This window comes from Ochlerotatus camptorhynchus, unplaced genomic scaffold (genome assembly GCF_037179485.1).
Source record: "Ochlerotatus camptorhynchus isolate MF236.1 unplaced genomic scaffold, CSIRO-AGI_Acam_v1.1 ptg000067l, whole genome shotgun sequence".
NCBI classification, from domain to species: domain Eukaryota; kingdom Metazoa; phylum Arthropoda; class Insecta; order Diptera; family Culicidae; genus Ochlerotatus; species Ochlerotatus camptorhynchus.
Window position 1 is genome coordinate 2,934,934 of NW_027040557.1, and position 25,100 is coordinate 2,960,033.

The 25,100-nt window shown below is 39.6% G+C and overlaps 3 protein-coding genes across 4 annotated transcripts in view; all 3 read left to right on the forward strand.

Annotated features, from left to right (window-relative positions):
* The window catches only part of Usp1 (ubiquitin specific protease 1), a 473,693-nt gene that overhangs the window by 290,229 nt on the left and 158,364 nt on the right, over nucleotides 1–25,100 (forward strand). The gene's annotated exons all lie outside the window — the stretch shown is intronic.
* LOC135697177 (uncharacterized) overlaps nucleotides 1–25,100 on the forward strand; it is a 511,087-nt gene that overhangs the window by 195,884 nt on the left and 290,103 nt on the right. The gene's annotated exons all lie outside the window — the stretch shown is intronic.
* The window catches only part of Rhp (rhophilin), a 189,368-nt gene that overhangs the window by 150,280 nt on the left and 13,988 nt on the right, over nucleotides 1–25,100 (forward strand). For both annotated transcript variants that reach the window (XM_065216780.1, XM_065216781.1), the window contains one exon: nucleotides 12,361–12,605. In XM_065216780.1, the coding sequence (XP_065072852.1) occupies nucleotides 12,361–12,605 (245 nt within the window). The remainder of the gene's footprint in view (nucleotides 1–12,360; nucleotides 12,606–25,100) is intronic.

Consider the following 25,100-nt stretch of genomic DNA (forward strand, 5'->3'; position numbering starts at 1 on the left):
AATTTGATGCATAACTGTTGGATTTAGCCGATTGTCGTAACGTCAGTGTTCTTTTGTTAGGCGTATGACGGAAATATATCCCGTTTGACGAAATAGTGCTCCATCCTACATTTTACGGCAATCACAATCATACTCTGTGCCCAGGAAAGTCGATCAATTTTCCAAAACAAAAATCCGGACCGCCTTACAATTCAAGATCTCTACGGCCAAGAAACACACTCCGGTCCTGGCAGTTACCAGCCCATATAGCACAGACACCAGTTTTTGCTTTCCATTTCGAGTAGTTAACTGGAACGTATTCCACTTCAACTGTTCAAGTCGTGTGCTCACTTCGCTTTTCTCTACTCAAAAATGGGTCAAGGTGTTCCATCTCGGGACCCGTCCTCGGTCGGAAGACAGGTATCACTGGTCCACTCAAGTTCCCCCATTTCCAGGAGTGCGCAGTAGCAGCAAAAGTGGTACTCATCTGTCACTTCCAACGACATTCCAGATCTATTCACCGTCGAAAGTGGCCTATTTTGCCCACCACTCGCAACGATACTTCTGTGAAGATATATAAAAAAACAAAAGGCCGGGATCATCGTCGTCGAAGGAAAAAGTCTCCGCGGGAAAACCAGTTAAGTGCTCCAGAAAAACGACGAGCATCGCCACATAGGTATTCACACACAGCATCGTCATCATCATGATCAGCTAAACTAACTCCGAGAACTGGGTCACTGGGTCCAACGTTGACGACGAAGAGACGCTGAGGCTGCGGCCGGCCTTTCCTTTTCCTTTTGACTTGGCGCAGTTCAAAGCCCATTATACAAATACACTTCCTCGCCCCTCGCACCCCCCCCCCCCTCCCACTCCAAACCGCGAGAGGTGGAGAATCGTTTAACCTGTTTCGCAACATGCTGGCTCCAACCGACAACATGTGGCCTATATTTCGGCTTCCTCTAATGACTCTCACTTGGCCGCCGGGACTCGCAGCCTACTGGTTTACGTTGTTTGGAGGCTGTCGTATGTTGTGTTGTTGTTTTTGTTATTCCTCCAAAGAGCCATTTAATCTGCTACCGCTCGCTGTGTGTTCACTGATTTCGACGTAGAAAGCGATGCTTAAAGGCTTTTCATTGAGAGAATGCGAATGAAGCGCAAAAACGAATAAAATGCCCCATTTGCAACCTGCTGATCCCGCTGAGGCCCACGGAGGCAGCGGTGGTGGCGTAAGGCTTATTCTAATACTACGGTACGATGTGACTTTCGCGTGGTCACGCGGGAAGTGACAGCCAAACCAAACAACAACGAGAGCGAAAGCCGCTGGTTTCTTCACCCCCAACTTCCTCGTCCGGCCGGAAAATCGATGGCACGGCACGAGGTTGGGTAAATTTGAATAGGGTCCGATACTGAATGGTGAAATTGCACTCGTTAGCCCGTTTGGGACGCTTTCCTTATCAGCAACGACGACGACGCGGTCGTGCAACACACTTGTTTTGTTCGGTTTGTCGCCGTGGAAAAAAAAAGTGGGGTTTTGTCACGCTCTTCGTTTAGTGTGGGTAGATTATACCCTAATTGCATGCGCTTTTGTTTTTGCACTAACAAAAGGTGCTGTCGAGGGTGGATCATTATTTGAAACACAGCCATAGAAGTTCACTGTGATGTCGATTGGTATTTGGGTTTCATGCTTTCCAGATTCGAAAACTGATTTAAGGCAACTTCGAGGATGACCGAAGTAACACCAATTTACGGTCGACTCATAGTTGCACAGTTATTATCGTTCGCCTCGTGCAGCCTTAAGTAAATTTCAAATTGTTTACTGAACCTAATGAAGATGAAATTCTTACGATTTGTTTACGTTGTGGAAGGAATGTGTTTCTTTCAGGCTGAGAATTTGCATTCAACGAAGCTGCTCAATAGGTTACGATGTTGGTTTGCTTAAGTCACGTTTAAGTGATATACATTTTACGACGACAAATAGTACAAATTTATATTTTATTGTCTTTTAATGTTCTTCGGCACTAAAAAAATACACTTAAATATTCTTGAAGGCACATCTACATTAGGGAAAAAGTGACCATCGAATTGTTCAAACCGACCGTATATTAAATGTTGGTTGCCTTGAAAAAATACCCAGCAGTTCCACGCCAAATTACGAATCGGAAAAACTGGACCTGCTCCGATTTGCTTAAAACTTTGCATAATTGTGTGTTGAGGGCAATCATTCACATTTTTACAAAAAATCGGCTATTTTTATTAAATGGCGTCTTTGTAATTTTTCAATAACTGTAGGACGAAAACGTCACTTCTGATCGAAATTACGTCTGAGATAAAGTTGTAGAGAAAAATTTCTGTGAAAAATATACCTGGTTATTAATTTTCAGTATAAATTCCAAAAAGTGTTAAGAACTCAAATATCTCAGAAAGCCCATCTTCTGTTTTGTTAATAGCTCATAAAAAATGCAAACTTTTTGAAGTGACGAAATTGATAAAAATCGTTGAACGAGATACTTTGGTCAAATATTTGAACTAGTACGCTTTTTGTGTAAATTCTACACAGGAAAAAATATGTGAGACATTCTAAATCGTGTTCTGAGCAAAAATTAAATAAAAAAGATAGTTGACAAGAAGTTTAAAAATATGAACAAAAGTTGTTGTTCTAAAGTTTTTGTAAATTTTACAGTGTACACGGTTTTAAATACTCCTCAAGTTTGCATTTTTCTTATGTTTTATTTGAAAAATTTATTATAAATATTGAAAATATACTTTTAGAGATATTTGAGTTTTAAGACATTTTTGAATTTTTACTCAAAGTTACTAAAAAAAGTTACCGTGTATATTTTTCCCAGAAATACTTTACCTTCCTAAATAACTTTGTTTCGGACGTCATTTCGATTCTACAATTTATTGAAAATGTCAAAGACACAATATTTAGAAAAAATATAAAATTTAAAATGGCACAAATATGATTGCCCTATAGCAAACAATTATGCAAAGTTTCATACAAATCGGAGCAGGTTGAGTTTTTCCATTCGATTGGCGATTTGCTCAGGGTCTTTTTTTTTCAAGACAATGAACATTTTGTATATGATCGGTTTTAATTTTTTTATTTTCATTGGGACCCTAATCTACATACATTACAGCCGTAAGTGATACGTTGCGGAAAATTTGACAGTTAGACAATAGATTTAGCGGCGTATAACTAACGAATGCAATGTGTGTGTGCCTTAACTGAACAAAGAAGGCGGTGGATGAAAATTAAGAAATGGATCATATTGTCAAGCAGTTTTCAGACCAGTGATTTTAAGAAAATTTAACAATTAATTCCAGATTTTTCTAGCATAGCATAAATAACTAACCCGTTAACGACTGTCAATGGTGTTTTTAGCGGTGGATTAGAAAGAATACCTCTGACTTTGACTCCGGATGTTTCGAAAACGCCTCCGACTGCGGCCCGAGTCCGCCCTGATCATCATCTTTACAGTTAATCACATCATTCGAGCAGTTCCAAATGACGTTTCCTACCACTCGGTGTTAACCCTGGATCAATGAACTGCTCGACTATGAAATTGATCACTCGACCAGTCAGTGATTGGCAGCACCCGCTCTGATTCCAATGAAACTTTTTACGTGTATAGACTTCGTGTACCTACACTGAGGAAGTCAAACGCGCATTCTTTTGCCTGTGAATTTGTGGAAATACCTTAAAACCTCTCACCAGAGTTGCGACCTATCACAATCACGATCGTCAAACAGCTGATGGTTGTAACGCTTGGTACATTCCTATCAATGTGCTTGTCGAAGCACTCTCCATGACCATCCATCAAGTTGACGAAAGAAGTTAAAAGCAACTGGTGAATGTCGTCTCCGGTGGTGATCCATCACCGATCTGGTCATTCCCGGCAATCACGACTCTCATCTGTGCTCTTTTTGAAGTAGTTGCTACTTTGCTTGCTGTTGGTGTGACCCAAACAGCTTCTCATCATCCTACTGAAGAAGTCTTCACTGTTTCCGTTGTGCTTTTCAACATCAGCAGCGAGTGTAACGTTTTGCCTGTCAGTAGCGACCATTATTGGTGATTGTTGTTTGCCATGGCTCTACCTCTCACTGCGTGACAAAACGTTCTGTCAGCGATAGTCGGTTGATGCGTTGACGAGTGTCGAGTGAGTGTCATGATATTTTGCATCACTGCCCCTCACCCATCAACGTGTGAGTTAGGCAAAGGAGTGCGCTCTTGATTAGTATTGTCTTATTAATGGCTCAATTTTAACTTCTGTTCAATTTTCACACTGCCGCACTCTAACGGAACTGTGAATCTATCCTCTCCAGAACTTTCTCTAGCTAATAAATTATCGTACAAAGCTTCATGTTGATATTAGTATATAATTTTCTATCAACTCTGACAAACTCAACGTTCGACCACCGAGTTCGACCGCAGTGGACTGCACTGAAAAAATTTAAGGTGTGAATTAAAAATATAAATTCTTAATAAATTAATATTTGAATGTTAAGTGTTAAGTGTACGTATGTACTATAATATAACATTTTATACTTTTAATAGTTTGAAACTTAACCAATTTCCATTTAACATATGTTCAACATTTGGTGTGAAACAACGGTTTGGTAATAGTCCTTTCTCCTTCAGGATTGTCTCCAAGTTGGCCATGAAAAGTTCACACAGGAAGGGGGATAGGGGGTTTCCCATTGAGGCTCCTTTCGTCTGCTTGTAGAAATAGTTCTCTTCCATATAAAGGCGGGTCAGCTCAAGGTACGTCCGAACCTTGTTTCTCCATGCTGCATCCTCTCGTTGTGTTAATAGCCAGTCCTCCAAATGGTTGATCGCTGGGAAGAAGAGTTGTGACGTCGAAAGATACCATAATCTTGTCCTCGTTGATGTCTCCTGAAGATTGTAGTTGCTGGGCGAAGTCCTGGGTGTTACTAACTGCTTTACTCTGGAACCTGATTCGGCATACTCTGAAACTCTGTGACTAGCCACTTCGCTATTTTGTGGGTGGGGAACCAACTGCAGACACGATCTGTCGCATTTCATTCCCCGCTTTGTGGACTTTGGGGGGACCTTTGATCCTGGGTAGAATGGGATTGGATTCCCGTAAACGACCTGCTCCATCTCCTAATATTGATTTGCACTCCTTCAGTGCTTTCTCCACGCGTTTCTCTATTTTCTGCAAGAAGTCTACTCGAAGCTGTCTATACGGTCCGTTGTTAATCTTCGTTGTCATCTGATTGTTGTAATCGTCCTTGTCTGCTTTCACATTGGTATTGCTTTATTTTTCAGCTTCTTTACAATCCGAATTTCCTTTTCGTTGGCGCCACTTTGTTCCTGTCCGTCCTTGATTATATTCGATGTGATAGTCCTGACCGTATTCTGTGATGATGTTGGAAGTGTCTTGGTAATCGCTGTCTCTACGTCAATGATGATCTGCTGCACGTCTGGCTTGGTTATAACCGCGTATCCTAGCTTCTTGTTAAGATGTGTCAATTGTTGTTCCGTGAATGCGGTTGTCGATCGGTTGACAACCAACCCATCAATGGAGTGAACCCTCGGCGTTGTGGTGATGGTGGAAGGGATCTGCTCTCTCGTTCGATGTGTCGTCCGTCTTCGTAGTGACTCGTGTGGTAGTATGTTTAGCTTCCTATCGTGCAGCTTCCGTTTCCTATGCGATTCGTACTCCGCAATTTAATTTCTGGAATGAAAAATTTAACAACTATAGCATAGTCATCATAACGTTTACCATTTGACAGTTTTCACTTAAAATTTCAAATGTATTGTTCAATATTTAACAATTAAAATTTGACTACTTTAATTAAAAATTTAACATTAAAAGTTTAAATTGAATATTTAACATTATTAATTTAAAAATAAAAATTTCGATTGTAACATTTTAAATTTAAGTTTTGAAATTTCAAGTATGCATTTAAACATTTCAATTTAAAAAAAACAAGATTTTGAACATTAACGGTTGAAAAAACAAAATTAAATTTAAAATTTCAAATTTAAATTCAACATTTAACATATAACATTATTTAAGGCAGCAAATAGGTAATCTTCCATTTAATTCCACTTAATTAATTTTGGTATCCATGACAGATACGTATTTCGACTACAATGTGCAGTCTTCATTCAGGTATAAAAATGTAACTACAACGAGTAGAATCGGAACCTACCTAACTAATAATAACCAAAGATTCAAATAAAATAAAGGAGAAAAATCTATTCAAATCTCTAATAAGGAAAAATTCCCAAAGGCTCCCAAATCTTCCCAAAAAGATAACCCTTTTTTGCTGTTTTATTTAAGCATTCAAATTTCATTACTGCCATCATGGCTACCAAGCCTTTGGGAATTTTTCCTTATCAGAGATTTGAATAGATTTTTCTCCTTTACTTTACTTAAATCTTTGGTTATTATTGATTAGGTAGGTTCCGATTCTTCAAATTTTAGTTTCATATTTATACCTGTGATCTTTAGAATCTTTAGAATGAATGACACTGATGATGCTAACAACTCAATTTCATTGCTTCATTATTTAAAGTATTTGTTCGATTTTACTTTGAGATTTTGTTTAGTGTACAGCAGCAGCTGCGGTACTGACTCTTCTAATTCTTAGACTTCTTCTTTACTCCACCAAATGAAAAGTTTTCTGTGGATCAACAATCAGCAATTCTGTTGAACTTTACTTTTTCACGATTAATCCCTGCTATAGGTGGATTAGGAGATAGATTTAGTGTCTTCGGTAAAGGTTTACATAATATTAAAACAAGCAGCTTTGTAGAAGACATCGACTCTTGATCTCTTACAGTTTACAGTTTACTGAAGTTATCAAGTTTTGGGTTTTCACTCAATACTCCTATGCGACTAGACGACCTTGCATCGTGACCATAAGACTGATGCAAAATTTGAAATTTTCGCTCCACAGTGTTCAAACGGTTTCTAATCGGGTCCTGATATGCCTCCGAAAGTTTAAACTCATTTGATAAGAAACTGACTTGGCACAAACCATTAGAAGTTTATATGGAAACTACTATGGGAAAACAAAACTTTTTGTTCATTGTCTTCTAGCCTTTTTACATTTTGTACTGTTAACAAATTCTATTGCTATTCTAATGGGAATTATTATCAGCTTCAACTTGGCAGAAAATCGTTTTTCAGCCAAACGTCAAATTAAATAGTTATTAATTGCTTAAGAGATTGATAATCTTATGGCAAGATTAGGCAGCTGTATTGCGAGCAACACTGTATTCTGCAGTGTGACATAGTAGCCATGATTTTTGTCCTCTATTCTACGCGCCATAAACACCAATGTTGCCTGCTGAACAGTTGATTGAACATAATTGTAAGACATCAGCGACTTGAATCATTAATAATTTTTGTTCCTTACATTTGATCGAAAAGTTGTAGCTAAGAAAATTTTCAACAAGCCCAGCTATCATTTTCCAAAGTAGAGTGAACTGGTGAATTTTGAGATAGATATGAACCGCAAATTATGGTTTCTTCATAGTAATTCCCATATAAACTTCAAATGGTTTGTGCCAAGTCAGTTTTTCACTGAATGAGTTCAAATTTTGGGAAGCTAATGAGGGCCCAATTTGGAACCGTTTGAGCACTGTGGAGCGAAAATTTCAAATTTTGCATCAGTCTAGTGACCATGTTACAATCGCTATAAATCAATGAAGATGCAAGCTAGTCTATTCGCATAGGAATATTGAGGGAAGACCCAGAACTTGATACCTTAAAAAATATATAACTCAAAACGAAAAAAAAAACATCGCTGATTTTTTGTCGTGCTGTGTAATAAATCCTAAATTTTCAAGGAAAGATATTAAAACTTATTGCGTCCTCTGTCTACACACCATGAAAACCATAAAAAACAAATACAACCAATGTTTTCGATACAAAATCATTACATTTTTTAATTACCTTTCATTTGATATTTTGATCTTTGAAAAAAGTCAATTTTTGAAATTATTTTTTGGACTACCCAAAGGGTAGGTCACTCCGCCCACCAATCTTAGGTCATCTTTTTTTTCAGTGTGCCGATTGTGCCGGTAAAATACCCATTCATGCAACCCGGTATTTCTGACACCTTGAATGGTTTGGTTTGAAATCGCAAGTATAAATCGGTCTAGGTGCATTTCGGATTTAAATCTATAAGTGAACCGAGAAGTGAACTGCTTGTCTGAGTTGCTCTGGTATATTTAATTAGAGGATGTTCCTGAATATACAGCCAAACAGCACGTAATGTTGTGAACAACTTCAGTGACCAGAGCAGTGCTCCCATTTCATTTACAACAATCAAATGCCTACGAGATTGTGCCGATGGATGTGCCCAAGATGTGCCAAATCTAATTGCGGCACAATGTGCTGAGTGACTTACTCCTTGGGACTACCCTACCATGGAAGTGTTCACACGAATGGAAAAATAAAAAAATACAAGTCTTATATTTTGCGATAAGGAACAAAACTATCATTTTTTACGAAATTCTGAGAACCACTATATCGTTTTGCTATGGAATGGCTGTGTAGATATATATTTTTTAAAGCTTCATCTCATTCAATTCACCGATATGCTTATTGCAAAACTATAAGAAAATTGTATTATAATTATATATGCCTGTAGGTGGACAAATCATAAGGAAATACTTTATAGAAGACCGCAAATCGATGTGACTTCTGCTTAAAATTTATTAACCATTTGGGCCAAATGCTTTTCCTATACCTACAGGCGTATATGACACCAGCGATCTTGCGACTTTAGAAGTCACTAAATGCTGCACATTAAATAATTAACTCACACGGAAACAAATCCGATTTCATTTTGATGAATGAAAAAAATTGCCATCCCATGAAATCGTAACAATGATTCATGATTTCGTCATGTAAATTCATGATATCATAATGTAGTAGAATCAAGACCGCTACAAGCGTTACACATACTTGGCAAACCGTGTTCATAAACCGCACTGTGGTATCTGTTATACGCCTTTTGTCTTCCATCATATATAAGTAATGATAGTCTAGTGGTCAATGTATGGGTTTAATGATCTCAAGGTTCTTGGTTCGAATCCAGTCTGACGCTTTATTTTATTCTTTTTACATTTTTGGTTAAAAGTAAAACCCATGATTTCAACTCGGATGGTTCATGATTTTGGGAATGTTTGCTGCGGTACGCAAAAGTTGCTCATGATATTATGAATATTATTTATGGTGTATTTTCATAATACGCTGTGTTCATAAAATCATGAGTCATTTTTCTCATTTCGGAGATCGGATTTTTTGCCGTGGACTCATATCGAATCCATACGTGGTCTTCAAAAAAAATTGTTTTGTTTTGTTTGTCCAATCTAAGTCTCCAATATGGGTGGCTTTTAGTCATGTGCGATTTTATATGAATTTGGATCCGCTTCAGTTCTTCTTTCAAATGCAATTAGTTTGGTTTGTCCAATTTTGCATGACTTCGAGTTGTTGGTCTTGAAAAACAAAGTGCTATTTTTGGGTCAATCTATGAATAACTCATAAAATATAGAAGATAGAAACGTATCTAGCGGCGCCGGTGGTGTATTGGTAAGCGTGATTGCCTCTCATCCCAAAAGGCCTGGATTCAATCCCAGTCGGCGCCGCCGGGATTTTCTGAGGCATAAAATCTCTGATCACGTCCTTCGGAAGGGAAGTAAAGCCGTAGGTCCCCGGTTCATGAGTTGATGGGTCGATAGGTAGGGTCCAGGTGTGGGAGCTGCCTCCCTGGCGTCGGTAGCATTGGTACTAAGTACGGAAAACAAGACCGGCGGAAAACAACTCAACGAAAAAAATGTTCAAAACATAAGTGTGATACTGTTGTTGGTATAGATATAATTGCTGTTTTAGTAGATCAGATCTGAGCCAAAAACGACTCACTCACTGATTTGAGATCTTATTGTTCAGCCGGTGAGAACGTTTTTCAAATTCTTTCAGTTTCTCGCCTGTTTCGTTCTACTGCTGCTGTCAGTTCCGAGTCTATTAGCAGATATCTGCTTGGTACAATCAACACTCACTCGTTCTTTTAGCATCCAATAAAAGGTTAAAATATGTGAAATTCCCAATACTTTCTCATCCTAAAGTAGATCAAAGTGGATTCCTGTGCTAGGGGTTGATATTTTTCAAAGTTCCATATGGTTTTCTATTGTAAAATGCTGCGCTTCTTTACATTCAAAATGATCAATTCTTATTTTTTCAGGCCTGTGCGAGTGGAATCTGGGGATTCTAGTTGGTCCACTTTGGTGCAAAATACCTAATATTTAAATCTGCAAAATTGGTTTGCAAGAACTAGATTTTAGTATCTTTTAATAATTTTTAAAGAATCATCAACATTTAACGAAGTTTATCGGGGTAGTGATTTGAAAAGCTTTTTGGACTAGTGTTGATTTCAAATCTTATGAAAAATTAATCAGATTTCAAAATTCTGTTGGGATTTAAATCGTACAATTTTTTTTATTTTTATTAGGTAAACCGATTTGAATTTCTAATCAAAACAATTTGCGGAAATTCAGCTAAATTTGCAATCAAATTGTTTACTTAAAACAAATATAGAATTGTTAGCTACAAACATGTTTTTTTTTTAAACCAGGAAGTTTTTGAACTATTCACCAGGAAAGCTGGGAAAAACCAGGAATTCCAAAATGAAAATTCAGTTGCCACTCTGAATTTGTGGAAAGAAATAGCTGATGAGGTTGTGTGGTCAACCACCCATTGTAGCACGGAAACTAAGTCCGATAGCAGTGGGTTCTCTTCTCTGTTTGTCTTGATCAAGCTTAATAACCTCTGATTGTCCTCGACATGTCGCTGTATGAAGAGCCAAAAACGGATTTGGTAGATCGATAGGCAAATTCGCCTATACGCATATACGGAACAATAAAGAATCTCCTTCCAGCAACTTGATCAGCCAATTGGTCAAAAAGACGAGCCCCCAAACAGGAAGATGCCCCAATGAGTGGGTAAAAGAACCCGCCCTTTATCCACGAAATGTTATAAACAGGGAATTGGCATTCGCACTCTCCCCGTTCAAATCGCTTCAATCGGGTGCACTGATGGTCCCTCCCAATCCCAGCATAGTTTGACATAGCTGATGAGGTTGTGTTGTTAAAACGGGAAGACACTGTATTATCTTATAAATTATTTGAAGTGAATTATGGATCATCCACACGCAAAAATAGTTGCGTAGTAGTAATAGCTTGCAATTTTCAGCAGAAACCAATAAGCTAGTAAAATTTTCAGGCTAAAACAACACCTGAAAAGTTTAAAAACCCCATACAGCAATCAATTGGGAGCGTTCTTGATCGGCGTGCAAAATTTCCCGGCAGTAGAGGGCGGCGACTTTCACTCATTCACTGCTTAACTCGCTATTATCGAAATGCACTTTCATCCAATCTGCGCCAATTACGTATCCGCGTTTATGATTCGCGATTTTCGAAATGCACGTTGGCGAAAGAAAACGAAAGGAGATTAAAATCAATTTCGGTTTTATTGGGCGCTATTTGCGCTTCATGAGCTCTCTTATTGATTGTCAGCCGGAGCCAGCCGCCGCGTGCAAAATTCAAGGCGGTTCGGTTTTATTTGTTGCTGTCATTACTTGAACAAGTAAAGTGATAAGCCAATGCTGCTCCTCTTCTTATTTAGTTAGGTATTATTATTTTTTGTAAAAAGTGTAAAACATCCAATCAAGGGAGAGTTTTAGTGCGAAATTGTGTAAAACCAGATACACAATTTTTTCCTAGTTTTACGATAAGCGATCATGTAACCTCGTCGATTTGGTATTCGTTGCCATAGCACCCCTCATTTTTTCTCCTGTCATACGTGCTCCAGCTGCCAAACAAAGTCTACTCTGTGCGACTGGTCGCCATTTGTCAAAACACGTGAAGGAATGTTGCTATGGATACACATGAACGAAAAAAAAAACACAAGTCGATCAGTGCTTACTGTTATTACCCACCGAGAGAATCGACACTCGTTATTATTGATTCTGCTGCTACTGGTTGGTTGTTGATCGGTACTTCTGGATCTGGAAAAGGCAGAAAAGAATGTCGTTCACGGTGTGCCCAAGTCCACCACCGACCGACCGACCGTCAAGGAGAGCCAGTCCATTTTTTCCTCGTTTTGATCTGATCGGTTGACGACGGCGAATGAAGATTGACATGTTTATGCTGAGTTTGAATCAATAAACTGCGCTTGCTATGATCACTGATGGAGAAGCGTATGGTGAAACATGTGACACGTTTGAAAGCTAGGATTGGCCAATTTTATGACCCTGCAAGTTTATCACTCTTGGCGAAAATGTGACGGTGACATACATTTTACTAACCTATTTTTTTTTCTTCTCGTTGCGCATTTGCAGGGTTCCGATCCGAGGGCGGCAACCTGTCGGGGAAAGCTCCAGAGTCGACGATGTAAGCTGAACCAGGAAATCAACAAAGAGCTAAGGTTGCGGGCCGGTGCCGAGAACCTGTTCAAAGCTACCACCAACAAGAAGCTGAAGGATACGGTCGCACTGGAGCTCAGTTTCGTCAATTCGAACCTCCAGCTGCTCAAGGAGCAGCTGTCCGAGCTGAACTCATCGATGGAGATCTACCAGAGCGAGGGGTAAGTTTTGCCGAACTTGTCGGAAGTGGGCTATTTGATATCTCATTATGTACCAGATACACTAAGATTTCATAATGTGTACATTTTTATTCGGGAAGTTCAGCTCATCCGAACCACGATTCTAAAAGATGACCATCAAAATTCATAAAATCATTGAAGAATGTTAATTTTGCTAATCATCCCGAAGTCATCCATCAGCATTCGATGTTTTTTTCTTGGCCGGGGCTCATGTTAAACGTAGAAAAAAAACCTTTATTAAATTAGCATTCCCTGATTCAAGATGAGATCACCGTCGGGAACAGGTTCCTTGTTCAACAACAGCAGAGCGATAAAAAAAAACACTTGTAAATTTGCGCGTGATCACTTGTACCTGAGTAAACAACAACCAGGCAGAGGAAGATTCCCCGCAATGATTATCATAATTTTTCTCGCAAACCGATAATCCTGGCCGCGCGAACCCTGAGTCATGTCTATTTTTAAGCAAATACACATCCCTTTCAAGGCAACCAACGATTCAAAACTCCAAGCCTGCTTCGATTGTCGTTACTTGAAATCAATCGAAGTATGCTCTGCGCGCCAAAAACCCTGGCCCACCAAGTAACACAGAAAAAAAAATGTGTTCAATAAGCCCCCTCGACCTCTAAGAAAAATCCAACGTCACGCTGTCTGTTTTGTGGTTGTCGCGATTTGACGGCCGTCCGTTCCCCGATCCCCGTACCGCAGGCCACATCAGCACAGCAATCAATCAATCAAAAAGAGGCTTGTACCGAAAAGTTGAAACTGCAAAACTGTGAATACTGTCCACACCCCTTCCAGTCCAGGCAGCCATCAGTGAGTGTTGAATTCTTGCAGCGCGTGTCGAGCCGACAGTTGACAAGTCAATATCCGGCCCCTGAAGAAGGCATTAATCAATGGAATTCGACGACGCTGGACGCGCAGTCTCTGTTATATAACCGGTTCGTCACTTGTTTGTTATGGCGAATCACGGTTACACAAATTTGCATACCGGAGGCCTTCTGCTCATTAGTATGACAGCAGAGCAGATATAGTGGAGCATCTCATTTCTCTCAGTGTCCAGAAAGAACTATGCATACAAAACCTACAATCAACGGTGCATTCATCATCTCTGATCACCTCCGACCGACAGTGTGCATGTTTGCAGGGATGGAGCAAGTTAAATAGCCCTTTTATGATTTTATGTTCTAGAGGAGGTTAGGAACGATCATAAAAGGTCTAGAATATCGCTTGGCATGTAGATCTTAATGAGAAGACCGCTTCAAGGGTCGTGGTGAATGATGCCACACTCTACCACAGACTCGTACGTAGAGGTATAATTACACGGCTAATTGTAGACTTAGATTAACTATCTTTGCGTGTGCGAGACGTGGGTTTTTGCCTTGCCCTCGAGGGGGTAGAGCATTCAGTCGTAAATTGCACTATGCGAAGGGCGTGCTTGTGCATATACCTATCGGAAAAAGCGCCCATACGGGTCGAACTGGTGGTACTTTGAGTGACTTTATTTGCCAAAAAAAAACAACATTCTGTACCCGCTTACTTCGTCCTTCTTTGAGGTTAACTGCGGCGACGAGACTGGCTCGTTCGGTGGAGCCTCCGCAGTGAATAATTGGGAATTTTTCTTTGCGCTTCGTTTCCCTAATATCAATTTTGCTATCCGACGTGACCTTCTCCAATTTGCATAGAATTTTGCATCTATTATGTTCAATCGTTTACATTTGAGCTCAAATTCGGCCATTTTGAAACTACAAGGTACAGCTGTAATATTATTTGTTAACTGCAGCTGGAGCTTGTGTTTTGTGTAGGCATAGGTATTTAAGCGGGGTTCTCTCTGTTAATACTCTTCAGTATGACACGCTTGACATAGATGGGCCATAATGAATCACGAAGAGCTACTGATTCCGATCAATAGCGGTGCGGCTTCTTCCTCCTTCTATGGATGCTTGCAAGCAACCTTTCGTTGTGTACACTGAACGAAAACATCCACAATACTTCGACTGATTATTGTATTGCTCGAGCCCTTTTAGAATATGCTGTCGAAATTCGGATGATTCGCTCATGGTTGCATTTGTCGTCAACTGATGAGCATCCACATGACTGTTCTCCTAATACAGAATGATATTTATTTGAAAATTGGCTGTAAAACATACAGGGCTCCGAGGACAACAATTTAAGTATAAGATGACTTGCAAATGCTTTAGATTAGATTATTAAATCGATTGTTTACATTTCCATATTGAATAGCCATGAACAGTCATTCATCATGGATCCAACATCTACCTGTTAGTAGAGGAAACTTTCTCCACCACGAAATATAAAATCTACGGTTTCCACGCTTAACCAATGTTCGTACCACCTCTGATAGCGATGGCTATGCTTCCACCTCGTTTGTCTGCTTTGAGGCAATAATTCTGCAGAGAGCATGACGCATTCCAACTGAAGGCCCTATCCCTTTTCATAACAATATTCATCCTGTATTCGAGAGGAAAATCATCTGATTTCAAAACAACCGTCATCCGGTTGCAGCTATCATTCGAAAAGGCAATTTCGATGTTTCGATTTGAATGGTCTGAGGTTTCATTCGATCAGAGGACGGTGTTTTTGTACTGTGTACTGGAGAACACCACCACTCACCACGTGATGATTGAATAAACACCGTTTGGTGAGACCGGATGGAATTGAACTTTGAAATCTGTGTTAGGGAAATAGCTTTTTGCAGGCAATCGGTGATAATTTTAACTATCATAGCAACAGTTGCACATTCGTGCAATTTTCAATAGTGACATTTTTAAAAACGATAAAGTCTTAAATTTAACAGTTGCGCCGAAATATTTCTGATCGATTGGTGATAACACTATTGAAATTGGTCCAGGGGCAGCTGAGTTATTAACGTTCAAAATCTTTCCTAATTTTGTTACATGTTTCATTTTCGGTTTTCACAAAGTGTACCCCCATATAGTAATCATAGACGTAGATTTTTTTCAACTAATGATAGCTCGAAGACTTCGCTTCCAATCTGAATGACGTCGGAGACAAAGTTGTGAGAACAAATAATTCCTTTTCAGAAAATAAATGTATGCATGGTAAATAAGTTCAAGTGATTTTAGGAAATAAAATCTAAAGAAGTATTTAAAACTTAAATAATCAAATGACCTTCTTTAATATTTTTCGAATTTTTTATTAAAAAGTTCAAATTGGACACTTAAAAATAGACGAAAAAAAATTCGCGTTCCATTTGAAAAGGGCCTATGTCCAAAATAGCACCGCTACCAATCGTATAGGAATGTTCCGCATCATCAATAAAAATCATTCAAAATAACTTGATTTTCAAAACGGCCGATCAACATGATTTTGTTTCGTTCCATTCGGTTCTTTTGATAAGTTGTGTGGCGTAGAAGGGCCGATGATTGTTCTAATCAAAGCTAGGTCCTACTGCTGCTTCGCGGTTGAGACAGGGCCGATGATTTGTTTTTCCTTTATTTGACGTTATGAAAAGGCTTAGTAATTTCTGATGACAAGCACAACGTTGTAAAGGGCCTAACCTTGGAAAGGATTCACAAAAAAAGCTTATTAATTAATGAAATTAAATTGTTACCGATTTTCATGTATTTATGAAAAATTTTCGCATATTTTGGCTGTTGTGTACTGAGATACAGTTACTATTGTTATTCTGAAAAATATAAAGATACTTTAATTTCATTATTTATTAATTAAAATATTGGGGAGAAAATTAACAATTAATTTTCTGGTTTGTTTAATTTTGATTTGAACCTTTTCAAATATTACGCAAGAAATCATAGAACAACAACTTTTGGAAAAAAAATTGATTTTGTTAATACAACAAACACATTTTGGCACATTACTTTATTCAATAAATCATAATACCGACTACATCCTTGCGAGTTGTGATTATTAAGGAAGGGAAGGAATGTTGTTACTAGAGACCGAATTCACCTCTGCATCTCCACACTGGAGGAATTTTTTTTCATTGATTTGTTTTCCGTTCGACGCCAGGGAGGCAGCTCCCACACCTGGACACTTCCTATTTACCCATTAACTCATGAACCGGGGACCAACGGCTTTAGTTCTCTTCCGAAAGAAGGCGCGATCAGAGATGTTATGCCTCACTGGGATTGAACCCAGGCCTGCTGGGGTGAGAGGTAATCACGCTTACCACTACTTTACCGGCGCCGCTTATCCTCCCTTAATCCCTTTTTGTTAATAGGAAGGGTAAATAAGATCTGAATTCACCGGACGATCCGTTTGTTTGCATCGTGACATTAACACCTCTATAATACACAGGAACTTTGGATTGAAGCAGTGATCTTCTGCTAAGTAAGCAAAATCGGTCGCCACTAAGCTACCGGGCCTCTTATATCACAAATACAATCTAATCTCTGATCGATATGCTGTAATTACGGTTCAATCCCGGCTACAATCATTGCGCGATATGAATAATTGTGTGTATTGAATCTAACGACCACTGGCCGGGCAGTGGTATTATGGAAGAAAGCCATCTGCAATTTCTAGTTTGTGGTAATTGCCAACAGCTTCAGTCCGGGAGTTAGAAGGTGATAGCTTTATTGCAGATCCAGCAAACCATTTCAGAATGCCTGGAAAGTCACACCCATTCCGAGGACACTTTCATTCACAATAAACCCAGCGTGTATGGCATCACCGTTATCATCACGCCGTTCGTGATGGCCGAATTGTTAACGACGCGGATAAGTCGGATACCGAAAAATTCGCTAAAAAGGCTATGGTTTGGTAAGCCATTTGTGAGTGTGGTATGCTTCCCAAACCGCTTGTGACAACGGAGACAATGATATCCGATGTTTACGTGCGTGAGTGTTCAAACGAGCGTCTGTTACCCATGATCTGCAAACACGACGCCTCAGTACTGTTTTGCCGGATTTGGCGCCGGTTCATTACTCCAAGGACACGGTAGCCTGGTATAAAGCCAACAAGGTCCAATTTGTACCCAAGGAGATGAATCCACCAAACTGTCCCCAGGCCAGGGCAATCGAAACTTTTTGGGCCCTGACGAAAGCATATTTGTGGAAACATGCTAAGGCAGCGCATTCCGTTAAAAAGTTTGCGAAAGACTGGGAAAAAGTATCCAAAATTGTTGGAAAGGCATCTGTGCTGAAGCTAATGAGTAGCGTGAGATCAAAAATGCGCTCCTTGCCTTTCTACGTTTAACTGTAAGAGAATACTATAGAGAACATGAATACGAAATAAAAATCGAATTTGCTGTAAACAGAGCTACGTTATCGTTTTTGACGTAGACTACGTCCTACGGGAAGGTACTGGGGGTAAAGCGAAAATCTAAAATTGCGACCGTCACGAAAAGGTGCAAGGTTTTGAACACTTATAATTTTGTCATTTATAGATGAAATTAAAATCCAAATACACCAATCGATGGGAAATAACTCATAATCTGCTACAATAAATTCTTTTCCAATTTTCCATAGAAAAAAGTATTGAAAAGTGTTCAAATAAAAAGTATTAATTTTATCGCTGTTTTCATGAAATAAACGTTATCCCAAACCCAGTTGTCATAATCGAGTACCACTTGGTTGCACATCGTTCTGCTTGATAACGATCCTGCATTCTACAAACCTCAATGATTTTTTTCAAAGGGACGTATCAGCTTTTGTAAACAATGCATTCTATCGTCGGTTTGGCGTAATTGAAAGCTCGCTCACGCATACTAACACCACTATCAGGTATTGAGATCTGATGGTAGTGTTAGCATGCGCGGGCGAGATACCAAAGGCGTTGTTTACAAAAGCTGTTACGCCCCTTTGAAAAAGTAATCGAAAAATACTTCGTGGGCTGTGTCGCAATTGCCGAGTTAAATTTAACCCGTGGTTAAAAGTTACATTTCGAAAGTTATTTTCAATTTTCGAAAATCCCAGTGTTTTCGATCGATCGGTTTTCAAACAGAACTTAACCACGGTTGTCAAAATTTTACTTCTAGTCGGGTAATTCGATAACTTTCTATCTGTCACTTTTAACCACGAGTTAAATTCAACTCGCCAATTGGGACACAGCCTTGGAAGTAAAATAAGGGAGCATGCATAAATGCCGCAGCATTTTTTTTTACCAATTAACCCCTCTTCCCCCTCGTAGCGTGTTTCGCTACACCTAATACATGGCCGGTCCCAACCTCTGAAACCCCTCTCCCCCCTCAACTGCTACGTTATTTATGCATGTTCCTAAGCGATTATTGAGAAATTGGGCAACAGTGAAAATCAGTCTCAACATGTATGTTCCTTTTTATTATCAGCCTTGATTTATGCTATTAGATTAGCTATGTTAGTCCATCCTACTTGGAAAATTATGCTATAGAACGGTTTATAAATTCCCGGATTTTTTGCTGATGGGGGCGAGGCAAGTCTATAGGTCTATAGGTCTATAGGTCGTTTAAAAAGGAGGATCACGACAAGAAACCATCCCTTCTAAAACGGAGGTTTAAGATTAAAAAAAAAAGGCCGGAAATAATGTTAATTTCCTTCAATATTGGTATTTCCTACCACCATGTTGAAACCCAAGATGGTGGCGTCCGGTTTCAGAAAAAGTGGGAAATACTGCCAAATTCCATTCAATATGTATATTTTTGGAATATTGATGAAGTCTAAAAACCGTAAATCGATTTCCGATGCCATTTTGAAATCCAAGATGGCGGCTTCTGGTTTCAGAAAAAGTGGGCAATACAGCAAATACCCTTCAATATGTATATTTTCGGAACCGGGATGACATCTAGAGACTAAAATGTTGTCCAGCGCCATGTTGAAATCAAAGGTGGCGGCTGCCTATTTCAGAAAAAAAGTGGAAAACACTGCTAAATACCCTTCGGAATCGGGATGACGTCTTGAGACCGAAAATCGATGTCCGGCGCCATTGTTTAATCCAACATGGTGGCTCTCAGATTCTGAAAAACTGTAATATACTCTACAATATGGGTATTCACGAAACGGGTTCGACGAAAATATATGACACTATTTTGTAATCCAGATTGGCGGCTCTCAGATTCAGAAAAACTATCAAATTTGGGTTTTTTTTTATCTTTATTATAGAGATTTTTAGCCATAGGCTAGTTCATCTCTTAGGAATATCAAATTTGGGTATTTTCGGAACATTCCCGAAAATCGAGGTCTGACGCCAGTTTTGAATCCAAGATGCTGGCAAGTGACTTCAAAAAAACGTGTACACTCCAAAAATTGATGTCTGACGCCATTTTGGAATCCAAGATGGCGGCCGTTGTTTTCTGAAAAGCTGTCAAATTCTACGATATGGATATTTTTGGTACAGGACGCGTGTATGATGCCGAAAACCGATGTCCGATACTATTTTTGAAATCCAAGATGGTGGCTCTCAGATTCGGAAAAACTGCCAAATACCCTACATTATGGGTATTTTCGGAACAAAACTACAATTTATGTCCGACGCCATTTTGTAATGCAAGATGGCGGCCATTGACTTTAGAAAAACTGTCAAATACCCAATAATATAGATTTTTGAGATGACATGTAGATGCCGAATAACAATGTCCGACACCATTTTGAAATCCAGGATGGCGGTTTCCGGTTTCAGAAAAGGATAAAAATACAGTCATACACCCTTCAATATGAGTATTTTTGGAAAAGGAACGACCTCTAGAGAATTACATCTAGAAATAGTAAATGAGTGACCTAAAATCCAAATTGGATTTCAAGATGGCGCTGGATATCCATCTCTAGACGTCATACCGATTCCGAAAATATACATATTGGTGCGTATTTGGGAGTATTTCCCACTTTTTCTGAAATTGGAAGCCGCCATCTTGGATTTCAAAATGGCGTCGGAAATCGATTTTCGGGTTTAAGACGTCATCCCGATTCTGAAAATACCCATATTGAAGGGTATTTGGTAGTATTTCCCACTTTTTCTGAAATCGGCAGCCGCCATCTTTGATTTCCAGATGGCGCTAGACATCGATTTTCGGACTCGAGACGTCATCCCGATTCCGGAAGTACCCATGTTGAAGGGTATTTGGTAGTATTTCTCACTTTTTCTGAAATCGGTAGCCGGCATCTTGGATTTCGCGCTGGGCATCATTTTCGGTCTCTAGACGTCATCCCGATTCTGAAAATATACATATTGAAGGGTATTTGGCAGTATTTCCCACTTTTTCTAAAACCGGACGCCGCCATCTTGGATTCCAAACATCGATTTTCGGCAGCTTTCAGTTGTGTCCGTTCCAAAATTACCCATCACTGCAAACACGAAGTTCAGCGCCAAGATTCAAGCTACTTCGAGTCAGAGGTGAAATCACGTCAAAACAACACAATTCCAGTTATTTCTATCTTGTTATTTTTTTTTTTTATATTAATTTATTTGTACAGGCTCAATCGAATAAACTTTACAGAGCCGAGTTATCATTTTCATTATACATAATTAATGTCTTAAATCTAGAGTTAAAGGAATTGAACCGATTACTCGCGGTCGTCTCGAGGTTAGTGGTGCTTTACAATTTTTTGGATGGGGAAAGGGAGAAGGAGGTTTGAAATATGATTTATTATACAAATATTTAATTAATCCTAAAACATGAACTTATTTCTATTCATCTTGAAGACAAACATTAAAAAAAAAACCTACACGCACAATACACAAACTAAACCAAAGGATGTGATCGGCGTCTTGGTAACCTTGTCCACATTCACAGAGATTGCTGTCTCCCAGCCCAACACGAAACAAGTGAGCGTTTAACGAATAGTGATTGGACATGAGGCGAGACATCAGACGAATGAAGTCTCGACCCACATCCAACCCCTTGAACCAAGGACTCTTCGACACCTTAGGGATGATCGAGAATAGCCATCGTCCCAAACTTCCTTCACTCCATTTATTTTGCCAGCTGGTGAGCGACTGTTGACGATAAATGAAGAAAAATTCATTGTAGGCGATTTGTCGATCGTAAATATCGCCTTGCATAGCGCCCACCTTAGCAAGTGAGTCCGCCTTCTCATTGCCCGGAATCGAGCAATGAGATGGGACCCATGCAAAGGTGATGACAAAAGATCTTAAAGATAAAGCACTCAGAAGCTCTCGTATTTTCATGAGAAAATACGAGGAGTGCTTTACCGGCCTCATGGATCGAATAGCCTCGACAGAACTGAGACTATCCGTAAAAATAAAATAGTGATCTGGTGCAAGTGAGGCGATCGTTTCTAGCGTATAATATATTGCCGCCAGTTCAGCAACATATACGGAACAAGGAGCTTGAAGCATTCGAGAGGCGCTATGAAATTCGTTAAAAATACCAAAACCAGCGGACGACTCTATTAGTGATCCATCTGTGAAGAACGATCTTGCGGAATCAACTTGGCCAAACTTTGCAGCGTAAATTGACGGAACAATCATGGAACGATGATGTTCTGGGATTCCACGAATCTCCCGCGTCATAGATAAATCAAAATTAACTGAATTGCCGAAGTCGGAGAAGCATACACGATGAGGATTATGCTGTGAAGGGCTGACATCCTGTGTTATGTACACGTAGTACAATGACATAAAACGAGTTTGAGGGTTTAGCTCAAGAAGCTTCTCAAAGTTTTCGATTACCAGTGGGTTCATAACTTCACAACGGGTGAGGAGCCTAAGGGACAATTCCGAAAACCGATCCGATAGTGGCAACATGCCCGCCAACACTTCGAGACTCATCGTATGAGTCGAGTGCATGCATCCTAACGCGATACGAAGACAACGATACTGGATACGTTCCAGTTTGATGATGTGAGTTTTAGCCGCCGACTGGAAGCAAAAACTACCGTACTCTAAAGCCGATAAAATCGTTGTCCGGTACAACGTTAGAAGATCTTGCGGATGAGCTCCCCACCACGTTCCGGTAATTGTTCGGAGAAAATTGATCCTTTGTTGGCATTTTCGTCTCAGATACTCAATGTGAGATCTCCAGGTGCATTTGGAATCGAACCAGACCCCAAGATATTTGAAAGACATGGAATGAGTGATCGGCTTACCCAAAAGTTGAAGCTTCGGTTGTGCTGGGCTATGCTTCCTAGAAAAAACGACCAACTCAGTTTTCTCCGTGGAGAATTCGATACCTAGCTGGATAGCCCAAGTAGACAAATTGTCTAAGGTATCCTGTAAGGGTCCTTGCAGGTTGACCCCTTTGGGCCCTGTCATAGACACTACGCCATCATCTGCAAGTTGTCTCAACGTGCAGTTGTCACTTAGACAATTGTCAATTTCTCTGACATAGAAATTGTACAAAAGGGGGCTTAAACATGAGCCCTGGGGGAGACCCATGTAACTAAATCGAGAAGCTGTAGAGTTTCCATGAGAAAAGCTCATATGTTTCTCTGACAGCAAATTGTACAAAAAGTTATTAATTAATGGGGAAAGGCCACAAGCGTGGAGTTTGTCTGAAAGGACTTCAACCGATACTGAATCAAAAGCCCCCTTAATATCCAAGAACACAGAAGCCATTTGCTCTTTTTTAGCAAAAGCCAACTGGATTTCTGTGGAAAGCAACGCGAGACAGTCGTTCGTTCCCTTACCCCTACGGAAACCAAATTGAGTATCTGAGAGTAGGTGGTTCGTCTCAACCCATTTGTCGAGGCGAAAAAGGATCATTTTCTCCAACAATTTTCGAATGCACGATAACATCGCGATGGGACGATACGAGTTATGATCTGACGCGGGTTTTCCAGGCTTTTTAATGGCTATAACTCTCACTCGCCTCCAATCATCTGGAACAATATTGAACTCCAGGAACTGACAAATCAAGTTCAACATGCGCCTCTTAGCGACGTCTGGGAGGTTCTTCAACAAGTCGAACTTGATCCTATCAGCCCCCGGAGCCGAATTGCGACACGAAAGGAGCGCGAGTGAGAGCTCCAGCATTGAGAAAGGCTGGCTGATTTCTATCTTGTTATGTCTTGCATCCAAAGCCACATCCATTTATTAGAAAACGACCAGCGGCAGTTTTGTCGCGACAGAATGGAAGAATGACATGACAGACTTTTTTCGTCAATAACCATGTCAACAGTTTCCGTCAATCTTGTCGTCCGACGTACGTGAAACAAGTAAGTCATTCTGGAAAACGTCACGCAACAGATGTTTCGTGATCAAATGAGAGAAAGACATGAATAGAAAACAAAAGACAGCCCAGTAAATCAGTCTTTCAAGCAGAAGTTTGTTGCATCGTGCTTGTCAGATGAGCGTTTACTTTTTTGTTGTTGTCGTTGTTACATAGTTTATCGTCATGAGGATGACAATTCCCAAGCCTGGAATCAATTCAAGCTGATCAGCGAACATTGCATTGAGTCCTAAGTAAAATTGAAAGATTCTCTTCGTCGACTATCTCCTTATATTCCCTCGGCCATGTAAAGACATTCCCAGGTATTTTCAGCACACAGATCGATAAAATAAGCTTTCATCTATCATCTAATACGACAAACACATCAAGAAACGGTTATGTGCTGAAGTTATTAACGAAAGAGAAAGCCGACGAAGAGAATCGAGCAATATTACTTAGGACCTAATACAATGTTCAGCTTGAATATTATCTGAAATTTGTTCAATGTAGTGCTGTAACAGGTTGTAGTGGCTATCAAAAGCAACAGCAAACCAACCGAGCAATCGACAGTGAGCATTCGTAAGGGCCCATGTGATGATCGATTCTCTTTAAGTTCTAGACAATCAATTCAAAAGGTCCTATCTGCTTTGATCGATTCTCTCCATCGACTTTTTCAGCTTCTGTTGATAGATGAGATTCTCCTTTATCAAGCTACGTTGCAACAATAACGTAAAATCTGTTGGTATAGCCGTGGTTAACAAAAGAGAAAATCGGTTAAGAGAATCTATCAAAGCAGATAGGACCATTTGAAATGTTCATCGAGAATTTCTACAGCTGAGGGAAATTTGCCCCGTGTTCTTATGCCAAATAATGCAACACTCAAACAAATTAAAAAACAGCAATATTTAATTTTTTAGAACTTCACGTTTGCTGCAGTGCAGTACACAAGGAGTTCCAATTTCATGAGTGATGTCGTCACAACACCATCTAACATTTGTGTTCTAGAAATCTTGAAGTGATAAGGAATATCAACCATCATGACGGCCATTGTTGGAAGCTTCAAGGAATCACCTGAAGAAAGTCCTACCTATAACTGATTGTAATTTAGGAACCAAAAGTAATAGAATGTGTGTTCGCATTTATATGAGATGTTGAATGTAACCAAGTTTCACTAAGAGGATATCCACAATATGTTCATTCATCCACCCAATCCGTTTTTGACCCTTCATACAGCGCCGTGTTGAGGACAATTATTAAGCTTGATCAAGACAAACAGAGAAGAGAGTCCACTGCTATCGGACTTAGTTTCCGTGCTACAATGCTACTATCATCATAATCATCTACTTTTCTCAATGTTCTAGACTTGAAGAAACAATGTCGTGAATTTAGATTAT